Source organism: Coturnix japonica, chromosome 15, assembly GCF_054131305.1.
Source record: "Coturnix japonica strain WE chromosome 15, WE-NBRP24, whole genome shotgun sequence".
Taxonomy (NCBI): Eukaryota; Metazoa; Chordata; class Aves; order Galliformes; family Phasianidae; genus Coturnix; species Coturnix japonica.
In genome coordinates, this window is record NC_140677.1 from 8,119,325 (window position 1) to 8,133,191 (window position 13,867).

General features: G+C 38.2%; 2 protein-coding genes across 28 annotated transcripts in view; one reads left to right on the forward strand and one right to left on the reverse strand.

The window, feature by feature from the left end:
- The window catches only part of LOC107319941 (uncharacterized), a 224,946-nt gene extending 215,769 nt beyond the window's left edge, over positions 1-9,177 (reverse strand). For all 20 annotated transcript variants that reach the window (XM_085516780.1, XM_085516785.1, XM_085516786.1 and 17 more), the window contains exons 1-2: positions 6,730-9,177; positions 3,443-3,504 (exon numbers count right to left, since the gene is read on the reverse strand). In XM_085516780.1, coding sequence (XP_085372906.1) covers positions 3,443-3,504; positions 6,730-6,822 — 155 coding nt within the window. In that variant the 5' untranslated portion in view covers positions 6,823-9,177. The remainder of the gene's footprint in view (positions 1-3,442; positions 3,505-6,729) is intronic.
- The window catches only part of CFAP20DC (CFAP20 domain containing), a 58,920-nt gene continuing 50,349 nt past the window's right edge, over positions 5,297-13,867 (forward strand). For all 8 annotated transcript variants that reach the window (XM_085516734.1, XM_015874916.3, XM_015874922.3 and 5 more), the window contains exons 1-5: positions 5,297-5,350; positions 9,176-9,259; positions 10,708-10,797; positions 11,295-11,388; positions 13,009-13,081. Coding sequence is in view for 6 of the 8 variants with exons in the window: in XM_015874916.3 (XP_015730402.2) it covers positions 9,239-9,259; positions 10,708-10,797; positions 11,295-11,388; positions 13,009-13,081 (278 nt within the window). In the remaining 2 variants the exon portion in view is untranslated. The remainder of the gene's footprint in view (positions 5,351-9,175; positions 9,260-10,707; positions 10,798-11,294; positions 11,389-13,008; positions 13,082-13,867) is intronic.

Sequence of the window (13,867 nt, forward strand, 5' to 3'; positions counted from 1 at the left end):
GAAGAAAAAGAAAAGTGGGGTGGTAGTTTTAAGGCAGCCACAAAAAGACAGAAGAAACTGACTAGAGGAACTATAGGCAGAAAAACTCCAGGAAACCTGTCGTTTTTAAGTTTTCTTTGTTGACAGAAGAATTCCATACAGGCAAAACAGAAAATGCTGTATGGCATACAGTGTATCAACCCCAAGGAAGTCAATGAAAACTGCAACACCCCTCGATACCCAAAACCTATATTTGAGTTTTTATGTTTATCTGAACTGCAATGATATAGACAGTTTCATTCAAAAGTATTTGCACTGCTTCAAAACCCTACATTAATTCAAAAAGATTCATTTAAGAGATACCACAGCAGAGACATTTATATGTGGTACGTACTGCGAAAAACCTTATACTCTAACAATGTGAACAAGAAATATGTGGAACCGCAATGTCAAGACACCAAACAAGGATCTGACAAGTTGGATGAGCAATGTCAAATTACATATTGACTTCTTTTCTGTCTTGCCCATAAAAATAAAAACTGGAAAGAAGACCAGAAAAAAAAAAGAAAAAAAACTCCAAAACAAGTCATCAGGACAAATAAAGGCACTGAAAAAGAATACAAGAAATGTCTGAATAGAATAGACCGTTTTCACCCACCATAACCATTATCTTGCCTTCAGATGCTTCATTCTACTTCAACATACATACTCTATGGTATCCTCCTTCATTGTAAAATCTGTGTGATGAAGAGATGAGGAAATTCCTCAGTGAGTTCAGATAGCTGTCTATTTTAACCCTGAATCATGAAGCTTTTTGTGAAATTGCAGTTTTTATTCTTGTCTGTGTAAGTCACTAAAACTAAAGCATGATAAACTGTATGTCTTAAGAACGTCCCAACAGCGGCAAATTACAGCGCTTAAAAATTTTATTGTATATACCCATCATGATCAAAGGTCATTTGTTCATTTCAGAGGTGAAATCCTCTTGCAGTGCTGAGACTGGCAAGGAGATGGTTTCATTCCGAGAACAGCATGAAGATTGTTTCATTCCAGACTGAGAATGCTACGGTCTGACTTAGAACAGACAATGTGCTGAGTGTATAAGAAAAATGTAAAATGATTACTTAAGAAATCATTGACAACTTAATTGTATTATAAAAATCAATAGCTTATAATGTAATGGCTTTACTGGACAAAGAGAAGTGGCTACGCTATCTGAAGTTTCTACTGGTCATCCAGAGGCTGTTTGAAGAACTCTCTGAATCAAAGAAGCGTGACCAAAATATAGAAGATATTAGACAAAATCTCCTTTTACACTGTAAAGTTGAAACAAATAGCCGTCATCAGCACAGTTTGGGGTGTTTAAAGACTATAACTGCTATAAAGCACTTTAGCAACTGAAAGGAGAACTTCCTTCACTGCAATATAACTGCCAAAGTTAAATGCAAATGGCTTCAATACAAGAGCAAAACACGGCACATTGTCAGTTTTCTTGTATGCTTTCATTGCTGCTATGTAACTAATGAATTGCTCTGAAGGAATGGAGGTCATTAGCACACACACACACACACACACAGAGCACAAAGCTGATGGTTCTTAGAGTAAAGGAACATACTGCTTTTTTTTTTTTTTTCCCAGATGCAACCATTTTTTTCCAGCTGTAAACAGATTCCAGTTGCCCCCACATAAAACCCGGAAAAGCAAAAGAGAGGAACAAATGAACTCTTTCAAGCCCTACGCTAACCGCCTTCATACATCCAGGAACACTGGGTAACTGGGTTGGTATCCTTATTAAACTCATCTTCATGATTAAAAGTCTGCTCTGAATTGAAATCTGACCAAGTGATCACATGGGGTGGATTCTTATAAAGCCTGACAAAACATAAGTGGTCTATTTTCCAGCATCGGGTATTAGTTCCCTGAGCACTCAGTGCTTTCTGGAGTGGTGAAGCACAATTATTTCACAGAACTAATGTAATTTTTTGTATGCTTCATGAACAGAACCAGTCTGGTGTAGGTGGGATTCTAAAGCCTTTGATCTCATCTCAGCACCATCCATTGTGCTGTAAAGAAAAGACACATACAGGAGGAGCAGCTCCACAGCCTTCCCACCTCTCCTGCAGCAGCATCTAAACCTTCCAAACCTGAACAACAAGGCTGTAGAGAGGGGAGGGAAAACTGGCAAATGTTTGATCTTGTGAGTCTCAAGAGAAAGTAACCCAGCTTGTTTTTTCATAACTTTTCCCCAGACCTCAAATAGAGATTTATACAAAACCTCTGTTGATGAAGTATTTGTGGGGCTCAGGAAAGCCAGTTCTCACTTCGAACACAACCAACAACTGTCTTCTCCAAATTGCTGTTTTCTGAATTGAAGGCATTATTCCACATTTCTATGAGCCATGGGCCAATGGAGAGATTGCATATGTTTCTCTCTCTCAAATTCCATTATTCTGTTCTAGAAACTCAGAAACAGCCACAATAGTTAAAAAATTAGATAAAATGAAAAGTACACATTCACTCTGCTGGAATATTTTCAGAGATCCACAAACAGTGTAGATACAATGGTGACTACACAGGTAAATAACCCTGCATGACATAACCTTGGCAAACATGCGTAAGGAAGGTTATTGGCTTAAGAGGAAACGAAGACTGGCCTGACACTGGGGCAAATATGCCTCAGCTCCATGGCAGCTGTTACCAAGTGAAGGCTAAGCAGGCCACAAGGCACACAGCGTGACCCTTCTATGTAAGTCAAGAATGGCAAGAAGGATTTACAGAAAATTTCATAGAATGCCACAGCACCTCCTTTCTCAGCTTAACTAGCATACAGCTTCCAAAATGTGACATGGTGTTTTACAGAATAAACTCGAAAGACAAGGGACTGAACTACTATATAAAGCAACTGTCTAAAAAGGCATATAATAGAACAATAGAATTCAGATCAGGCTGGCAAATGGTCATCAGAGGTGAAAGGGAGCTTTACACAGGAGGGAAGGGAGGCCACCTGGCATATACCAGCTGGCAGGCTGCTCCAAGTGTGAGCAACAGTATGCAATAAGGAAAAGTCATGAATGGATGAAGGAAATTACAGTATTATTCCTGTTGATACAAAGCCAAGTCATGCCAGTGGGGGTCCTTTTAAAATGGCTGGGTTTAATATCACACATCAAATACCTAGTGCATGTTGAACACTATCCAAAATTAAATCAATTCAGTTCCCAGCATGACACTACTGACATCTTGGTATTTTAATTTAAGGCTGGATATCTAACCACACCTCGAGTTTAGAGCATTTACAGTAAGAATTGTCTGTATGTTCCAATTTACTGCTCTAAGACACAGTAAAAATCGGTCCACTGAAATACAGTGTAATGTGTACAGGTTTCAACTCGGGAAATTGAAGGGTAGCATTTGAAGGTACACATATCTGAGTTCTCACAGATTTCTCCAAATTATTACTCACCCACTTGCTGAACATTCCTCATGCTTTTCCAGAGCTTTAGCAGATGTACTCTGTGCAGAGGCCTAAAACAGGTAGCCAAAGAAAAACATAACCCAGAAGCTCAAGCAACAACAGAAGCTGATGTAAAGGTTTGACCTTAAAGAAGTCAATAAAACAAACCTCCTGATTTTCTAACCATTAGTTTCATAGTGTTCCCACATTAACATGCTTTCAAATCAAACCTTGGAGTATACAAGAACTAGGTCATAGAACAGCTAAGTTTAATGACAATGCATAGAAAAAAATTCAGGACAACTTCTAGTAACACCACATATAATGAACAACAGTTTCTGTTGTCTACAGAACTTCTCAAGTTTTTAACCTTTCATTTGCTATTATCTTTATTTTGTCCTTGTTCTATTAGCTGCTTTTATTTAATAACCTGTAGCTCAGTTTTAGCATTACTGTTTTCCTTATCTCCAATACCCAAGAACTTTCAGCAGTCTAATCCAGCATATGACAAAGCTACACTAGATGCGTTTTCTTTGAAAATCCCAAAGTAAAATGAGAAAGCTAAATAAATCTTATGAATGATTTAACTCCTTCCTTAACAGTACCTTTCAGGAGCAATGGAAAGAAAGACAGTGACAGGACAAGGGGGAATGGCTTCAAACTAAAAGGGGAGATTTAGGTTAGGTGTTAGGAAGAAATTCTGCACTCAGAGGGCGGTGAGGCAGTGGCACGGCTGCCCAGAGCTGGGGGTGCCCATTGCTGGGGGTGCTCAAGGTCATGGATGGGGCCCTGGGCAGCCTGAGCTGGAGGGATCAGCCAGCCCATGGCATGGGGTTGGAGCTCCATGATCTTTAAGGTCCCCCCCAGCCTGAGCCATCCTATGATCCTGTGAACAGGGCAAAGATGTGCTGAGACACTGCCCAACAAACTGGTGGCTCAGCACCTTAATTTCACGCACTTCATCCCACTGTGACAGGTTAAAGAGTCCACAACAACCATTCTTCATAGAAATATGAAGACACACCTTAAGAAAAAGGTGTCTCCATTATTTTTTTTTTTGTTTAAATGCTGCAAAGCTTCAGAAAGGCTGTAACCAAAAGAGCAGTCATTCCAAGCAATGATATTCTTTTACAAACACCTCGTTCTATAACCCTACATCCAAGTGGTTTCCTGACACCTCCTTCCCAGAGGTTTCTGAAGGCATCATGAGATGTTATTTTTGACAAAAAACTTTAAATGGGGCTGTCCTTAATGTACTATTAACTGGAAGAGCCAGAAGTTAATTAATCTCTTAAACACCAGGGGCACGGCTGTGGCTTCCAACATCCTCCTCAAAAAACACAAGAGTTAGTCTTATAGATTAAGCGGCCCGAAGCGAACGAGAACGCTCGGCTCCTCGCAGCCAACGGCCACAGCCCGGCCCGCCGCCATTTTAAACTCGCCCTCCCCACCCAGCCGCCCGCCTCCCCCGTAGGCGCGGCCTGTCCTCACAAGCCGCCCTCGCCCAGGTGAGACCCAGCTGAGCTCCCCGAGCCGAGAGACCCCGGCCCCTGTCGGCTGGGGGTGGAGGAGTGGGAGGGCCGAGATGGCGGAGGGGCGGGGGAGAGGGGGAGCTGCACGGCGTCAGTGCAGCTGTGGTACAAGGAGCGGGCTGCGTGAGGTTGGTGCCTTAAAGCTGACGTTGCTCCTGGTGTAGGGACGCTGGTAGTCTTGGTGTAGTTTATTAATGGTCTTTCTCCCCGTTTATTATGTTGTGTGTTGAGAAAATGTATAGCGGTGTTGCAAACACAGCTTTAAATATTCAATATGTGAAATTTGTTTGTCTAGAAGATGCTAAAAGCCTTCGCCAGTGATGAACTGCTCTCCCTGGTGTGTCCCAGCCTGCCATAAATCAGCGCTGGCTTTGGGCCCGTGATGGTGAGTTGTATGGATTAGCAGCCTGTTCCATGCCAAAAGCAGTGGGTTTGGGACATCTTTCAGTGCAGACTAGTGGTGGGTGCACTTTAATCTGCCTTACACTTTTGTCTTTGGAATAGAAAAATAAATACATGCACATTTTGCAATACTGGGGCACTGATCAGAAAAAATATGGTCATATGCTTGTGCATGTGGTCTCTTCTAAGTCAAGGGACTGGCTGTGACTGCAAAGGTCCTTTGTATTCAAACCTTTGTAGTCTCCATGAGTGATATCCATGAGTCTCTCCATGTCTGCCCTGGGTTACAGCACTACTCAGCAATCAGTAATATAAAGAAGCCCAAAGGTCTGCTTACATTTACTGTCTGTTTAATGTGTTGGAAGAAGACAAAGATATGTATATAAAGATGCCCTAGAAATGAGAGTTTTCTTTTTGCCAGATCCTAAGTGGTTCATAAGAATAAAAGGATTTGGGGCCCCCTTTGGATTGCTGCTGCTTCATTTTTGGTATAGGAAACATTGTGAAACTATCAAAGTCAGTGTGCAGACCAAGACCTCATGACGTAAATCCTCATAGGAATCTGTTCTTCCAAAGATAAATATATTTCAATGTCACATAACTTTATAAACTACGTTCTTGATTGTTTTTGGCTGATGCTTAAAGCCCCTATTTCCAATTGGACAAACACACATGGTTCAGTAATTGTGACCTGTGAAAGAAACAGATGGAGCTGCTGAACCACAGCATTCTACAGATCTGTCATTAAGAGCCTATTTATTTGAAAGATACACAAAAAGTAGAAGACTGATATTGAGATGCCACATAGTCCCCCTTCTTTCAAAAACAACCCCTCTGGATTTCAAGTAATATCAGTTTTCCAGCTCATTCTCTAAGTGTAGTTTTCTATAAGAAAACATGTTTAAGGCATCATCAAAGTACATCTTTAATGTTATCACTGTTATTACTTTTACCATAAATAATTGACTTAATGTTTTTAGTAGCTATCAATCTTTTTACTACCACACACTTACTGTTACCTCTTCGTATGTATTTCTAAGCTTTCTGTGATCCACTGAAAGTTTATTTGATCATGTTCTCTACCTTAAGCAGATCATCTGAACTTTTCCATTCAGACACATGCTTCCTCTGCTTAAAAAGTATCAGCATAAGGGTCTTATTGTAATATTTGCACGTCTCCATTGTGTTTTACCAATGCAAATATGCTCTTCCTGTGCTCAGAGCCAACCAAGAACTATTTCCATGCAATACAATGTGAAGATAAATTAGTGTGATGTCAAGCCAAAGCTAATAAGCTCTGCTGAAAGGCAAAGTGTATTAGCACAGCATTGAACCCAATATATCAGCACAGCTTCCACCTACCTTAGACTTTACATAAAGATCTTTGCATCTTCTTTCCAAACTGTGAATGCTGTGCTGTTGGTGGATTGGGCTCTGTGAAAACCAGGTACACATTATGAGAAAACGATGAAGAAAATAAAGAATTACTTTCCATAACTTCTGTATAATTCTAAATACAGCAGTGTCTGTGTACAGTGCAGCTGCCTGCCCTGCCTTCCATCCTGAAACGTGCTGTGCTAAGAAAGATGGAACTTGGCCCCTTCATAATGCATGCTAATATTTCTTCCAAAATATACGGTATGAGTACAGTCAGCAGATTTCTGACCACAATAATATTAGTAGTAATCCCTCAGAGACAAGCTGTTCTGTTCAGTCCTAAGACTTTATACATTACAAGCAGTGACTCTTACACCTAAATAAATGTGAGGAATCCTGGTATATTGTTTTTTCCCTGAGGTATAATAAGGCATGGCAGAACTGCAGGATATGTGAGGGTTATGTTAGATGCGTGATGCCTGGCAGAACTAGACCTGGTTTTTAAAGCAACAGTCAATGTAAAGGATTTGCTCCAAGGAAAAACAGTGTCTTCCTTTGTACCTCCTTCAGACAATAATATCTGTACCCTAGGAGGCCAACACTTCCCACTTTCCCTTCAGCAGCAGTCCTTCACATTTAGCTCTAGCAAAGCAAAACGGTAGGTCACTAAGATCAGTTGCACAGTGTCATTAATTCTCACTAAGACATGGATAATGGAATTTTGAGTAGTTTGGGCTTGCCCAAGGCCTGTAGGTTACTGCAAAGATAAGACTGCAGGCAAAAAAAAAAAGTAAATAGTGATCTCCAGTACAATTTCTATGTATGCAAAATAAGTACATACAGAAGGAATACTTGCTTTAGAAGCACTGTCACATTTCTAAGCTCTTAGTTTAATGTAGTCATTCTTAAAAGAAAAAAAATAGATTTTATTTGGGAATTTTAGGTAAAAATCATAAAAATGCAGAATGCTGCGACTCATTTGTTGGATGTGTGGTGATGCTATTAAAGCAACACAGTCATAATACTTACTGGTATTGATAGGCAGGCCACAAATACCGTGTTTTCTAAACTTCATTTTCTTCCTAATCAAAAGGTTGAAAATGATCTGATGTTTCTGGCAGCAGCATGAAATAAGTTTCTAATTTCTGATTTTTCTTTCCATTTATATTTCATTTAGCATTAAGGCTTACAATAATTGCCCCTGGTTAAAACAGAATGCTGCTTAATATTAACAGATTTCATTGTATTTCCTAAGTGAACAGTGATACACTTTTTAACATAGAATGCTGCTCTAATTCCTCTATTGTTGGCATTGTTTATGAAGTCGCTGAGTTCCTAATTTATTTGTACTTGTCTGTCATGTTGTCATTCTATAAACATTTTGTCACTTTCTGGTTGTGAGAACTCAGCATTGTAACTAAACTGTTCTCAAGAAGCGATGCTTATATTGTCTTGGTCAGTATATCATTGTTTTGATATGTTATAAAAGGAATTATCTCAGGCTCCAAAGAACTCCAGAAATCGAAACTGATTCTGTAAGTATTCTGTGCTGAACCGCAGCGATACACATAACCAAGTTACATCAAATGAGCCAAAGGCATGGTCTTGTGAAATGCTACTTTCTGTAAGTCAACGAGCATTCTGTTTCCACAGCAAAAGTGCCTGTTGCTTCCTGTGAGTGGTTCTACCTGTTCTTTAAGACAGACAAGTGCCCCTTTACTTTTATGTTCAGGTTCCCTTTACTTTCTGCTAACTACAAGTAAAATTGCAGATACTCAGCATGATCAAAAAGAGAAGTGGGAGGCTTCCTTACCAATCCCTTCACTTTCTACTCCTCTGATTCTCCAAGTGCAGGCATCCCATAACACCTGTTGACATTAGCAGCTCTCAGAATAGCCAAGCAACTGCTTGGTTTGAGCCATAGAGTAATCATCCTCAAAGCAGGTCGCTGAGTTTGAAAGAAGATTGTTTGTCTAAGAAGGCTCTGCCAGAGATCTCTGGATGGAGTGGTTTATGTTGCAACTTGATTCCATTTTCCTATATTAAACATTGAACCCCTCTAAATGGAGTCCTGATGTTTTCCAATGAGATGATAAAGAATAATTTAAAAAAAAAAAAAAGTGTATGAGAGATTATTTTCACACAATTTTAAAGCATGAAGAATCCTTTGTTGTTAAAAATAATGGCTAGTATTATTAAAATGAGTATTTTAACTTGGAATGCAAGGAAAGGCAGTGTTAAGCACTCAATGTATAAAGAAGTATTAACTGTGGTAGCCCTGTAGCCCTCTGATGCAGTTGATACACATTGCCTTCTCTTGAAAAGTATTTAAGAATAGTATTCATATCCTCTACAGTAATTTTGGTGTTTTGTTTTAGGATTCTTTTTCATGTCAAATCCTACACAAAGTTTGTTATTTTTTTATCTGCAGGGCGATGTGTGTCTTTACTGATAGAAAACCTGAAGTATTTTTTTTTGCTGTGAAAGCTGGAAAATGTTCAAAAATCAATATCAGGTAAAACAGAAACAGTTTTATTTTGTACCCTCATTCATTTCATCTTTGAGAGAACTCAATTACAATGGATTATTTATGGGGAGAGAAAAAGTCCAGATACAGAAATGTTTCGTCATGTTTAATTATTCAATGTTTTTATAAATGTTATGAAATAGTGGGTGGCTGCTGGTGCTGCCAGGTCTGGAATAGACACCAACAGTGACAGCAGCAATGTTTTGTCTGCCTCTTTCCTTATGGGCCTGAGGGGGTCCATCTCCTCCCATCCAGTCTGTACCCCAAACTGGTATTTCCCATGCTGTCAGATAGGCTGTCTCAGCTTTATTTTCATTGCCCTGCACGATTGTAGTCCCCCAAAGATGCCTCATATTCCCTCATCAGCTTCTTGCATTACTCTCTCAACCACCCATGAGATCCAGCCATCCATCACTGCACTGTCAGTAACTTCTGTCAGCTCCTTACATCACCGCCTGTTACATTCAGCATTCTCTCATGTCATGTCTGGTAGTTTTCTATGTCCTGTTCAGTTAGTTTAACTGAAGCAGGGCCTACAAGGGCTGCAACATTACCAAGATGTGTATGTTTATATTTTGGAGAAATCTCCACTTGTTTATAAAGATTTGCTACAAACATATACAAGTTGGCAGATACCAGTTTTTTCTAACTTTCTGACAGCTTGATCCTATAGTCCTTAAATATGTTGGATAACATTCACATCAATAGTTTATCATATATTTTAAGTTTGGTCTTTTTTTCATCCATTATGAATATAAAGATATGCATCTTACTGATGCTGTTTATGGAATGTCTTTTTTAATATCCTTAGAACTTAGGAAATTTAGTCACTGGGGTTTAGCTGTCAGACACCAAAGCGGAGCATGGATGGAAATTTATAGACAGTGCAGAGTTGATGTTCCCTGAAAGCATAATTTGAGCATTTATTTTGTTGGCAAGACTGCTCAGCTCTTGCTCATACCGACTTCTGTACGATTGTTTGGGCAGCTGAGCATAAAGAGCATTGGGAAGTACACACAGCTAGGAGTTAGAAGGGAGAGACAACAGTTGTAGAGATTGATTGTGTCAAAGGCACTGATAAAAAATGTTGATCAAACCATAGTCTGAGTCCATCAGAAGACATTTTCTATGACTTGTAATGTGAAAAACATTGAAGCAGATAATGCCCTAAGAAGAGCAGCCATAGCCTGTTTCCCTAAATGTTTGTGGTTAGAATGTTTGATGTCTAATAGAGCACGTCCTCAATGTAAGGAGTTTTTATCCTCCAGATCCTCTAGTAAATATGCATATTGTTATTAATACATTTGTCTGATCACTAATACTGACCATGGTAACAGAGCGTTGTGGGGTGGGATTGGTCCTTATATTCTTGATCAGTGAAGATTCTCTGCTGAATGTTTGATTCAATTATGCATCCTTAAACCATTTTACCATAGGGTGGCCCATCTGTTGAAATATTCAGTGCTCAAGGTAAAAACCCAGGAGCAAAATGGAGGATTTTTGGCAATCCATCAGCCATATGGAAAGTAAGTTTTTTAAGAAACGTATAAAAGTGACAGTATAGAATTTAGGAAAAAGTATTGAGAGTTTTGACCTGACTGTGGAGTTGTCACAATTGTCATATAAGCAGTCATTTAGTCTGTCACAATTAGTACTTTATTCCTGTTTGCAGACTAGGTTTGTTGTAGTGTAATCATATAGTTCAAACATTTAAAAAGGACTAATTTTAAAAGTAGTTTTATTGTTCTGATAGCTAATGGATTGAGTGAGTCCTGCTGGATTCTAGATTGTGTTAGTCAGCACTGCTCATTCATAAAATGAACAAGTAAATGACAGATTTTGATGTATTCCATTACTACTGTCAGCTCTGAACTCTCATACTTGCAGTGCCATCTGCCTTACGCTGAATTCTGCTGCTGTGTGTAACTAAAAACGTGCAGATTTGCATGTTAGTGTTATGGTTGATTGTAAGGTGAGGAATTTTATTACAATGCTGATGTTTGTTTATTGTTCCTTTTTGTAGGAATACGATAAAGAAACAAAGGGCTTTGTTTTTGTACTTGAAGGAAGCAGTCAAATAAACAGAATGCAGCTACCAAAGGAAACCAGACAAACTCGTGAGTATCAAAGAATGAAATATCTGTGCTGCTGTTCTGTTTATCAAAGCAGTTAGTTTGGAATGTAAAACTTCTTTATTCTCCCTTCATTTGGGCTTAGTTCAGTATTAACAGAATGGTTTTTCATTAACTTCTTAGGAGATCAGCTACAAATAAGTAGAAGGTAGAGAAATGCCCTATTGAAGTTCTTTAGGGAAGATAGTTGGTCAGTTCACATTGTCCTTATTCAGCTGCATTGGTTTCTGTATCTGATCCTGCTACACACTAATGTCCAGCAAACTAGTTGTGATACAGTTGAAAGAAGTACATACCATTTAGGAGTATGGATGCCTGTGTGTTGAAACACTTTTTCCACTTCAATTTGTCTAATAAAAATTTCATCACAATACATAAATTGACTATTACCTGCAATCACCTTGTCATGACTTTTCACTCAAAAAGGGATTCCAAAAAGTGGTGTGAATAATGCTGTATTTTTACAATATTCCTTATTCAAGTATGTCTTTGTTATTGAGTCAAAGTTCTTAGAATTATAGTCAAGTATGTTGCATTTCAAGAGCTAAATCTTCCGCTTGTTAAAATCAAAATCATTATATTCAGTGGATAAAAAGCAATCATCTTAACTCATGCCTTAAATTCCACTGCAATGTGTCGTACCTTTTAGGGTTTACAGCAATGTTCTAAGCTGGTTTAGATTTAACCACTTGAATTTGAAGGATTTTGATGGTGATTTTTATTGATTGAAACAGGAATCTTCTAATACACTTCTCATGCACATTATGCAATTACCAATTAGTACAATTTATCTCAGACTTACATAAAAAATGAGAAATTGTTTAGTCCGTCATGCATTAAAGCTTTAAAAAGTAATCTGATTTTCATGAAAGAAATTTAGTATTATTTTCAGGATTATATATATTAGACTAATGTATCCTTCTGGGAAATCCAACTTTAATTTTCTATTGCCAATATTAAAATAAACTATTATTGTCTAAAGTGAGGATTGAGAATTACTGTTGTGGGTGATCACGGCTAAGAATAATTTGGTTTTAAATTAACTTCAGCTATGGCTGCAATACCATAGTCAAACTCCCATCATGGGCCATTCTTGTCTCTTTCTCTCTTCAGGTATATGCCTGAAGTATTTCATTTCAGTCAAATATACAGTCTCCAACTTGTAGTGCAACCTTGGAATACTCTTCCAAAATAAAATACCTTAAGTATATAAATACAATTTGAAATCTTGAAGTGTCACTTTGGCATTATTTAGAAGAAACAGCATTCCTGTTGAATCTTCCAAGTCAATGAAGACCAGTATTTGCCCCCGCTGATGAAGCAGTTAATTAAAAAAAAAAGTAACATTCAATTCACACTTTCTTTTCTTTGAATTCTAGGATTCACAGAATCCTGAAAGTTTTCTTGTCTTCTCTCAGTTAAGCTATTTTGCTTAAAAATCAGAAGCCTCCATTGAACATTGCTGTAATAAATTGGATTTTGTTTCTGGTCAAGTTTGCAGGCTTGCAGAAGCATGACTAGAGAACAGCACTGCAGTTCTTGATGGTGAAATATGTATCTGCATGCAGAGGACATACATTTGATTTTCTTTTTCCCTGTTTCTAGTGGGACTGATTCAGCCATTCCTGACACTTCAAATTTTGGTGCCATTGGGACAAGACTTCTCTACTGAGTTACTGTAAGATGCATAACATTTCCTTGAACATTTAATGTAAAGTGGATGCCTGACTGCAGCCGTTAATTGTAATGGCAGATTTTCCATTAAAGCACAGTGACTTACCAAGTCAATAAGAAGTAATTAAGCTAATGAGATCATTATTTCTTGGATATTTTAACTGCTGACATTCCTATGAAGATGGAAAAAATCTTGAAATTAAGAACGAAGATGGTAAAACTCTGAAGAAATGGGACGAGCATTTATCAAACAAAATATTGGCTCACACATCTCCTGACAATTCATTTTAAAAAATAAAAATACCTATTCCCAGGGTCCTTTGCTTTAGGGTAATCCATATATGTAGATATATTTATTCTGATAATTGGATCAACAAAAGAAATATTATGCCATTAGAAGCCCTGCTAGAATAGACAGGTTAAATGCTACGTAATTAAGCTGAGTAAACTCAATGCTGAATTTTATTTTTGTTTGTCTTTCTGTACTTTTTCTGTTCTTTGATGAATTTTCTGTTTGTAGTTCTAGTTACACTTTCTGCTCCTCTGGTTTTAATTGCTGCATCACTTCGAAAAGTGCGTAGCAAAAGGGATTAAATAAACAAGATATGTCATGCAGAAAACAGAAACCAAGTACACAGATTTGCTTCTCATAGGCTTTCTGTAGACAGATGGTAGGAGGCTTAGTGCCAGGTTTGTGAATATTTCTTTAGATTGCTTGTGATTTTATACTGGGTTTGGTTCTGTTACGGTACTTCTTGCCACTCATCTATACCTCTTATCACAAACTTTG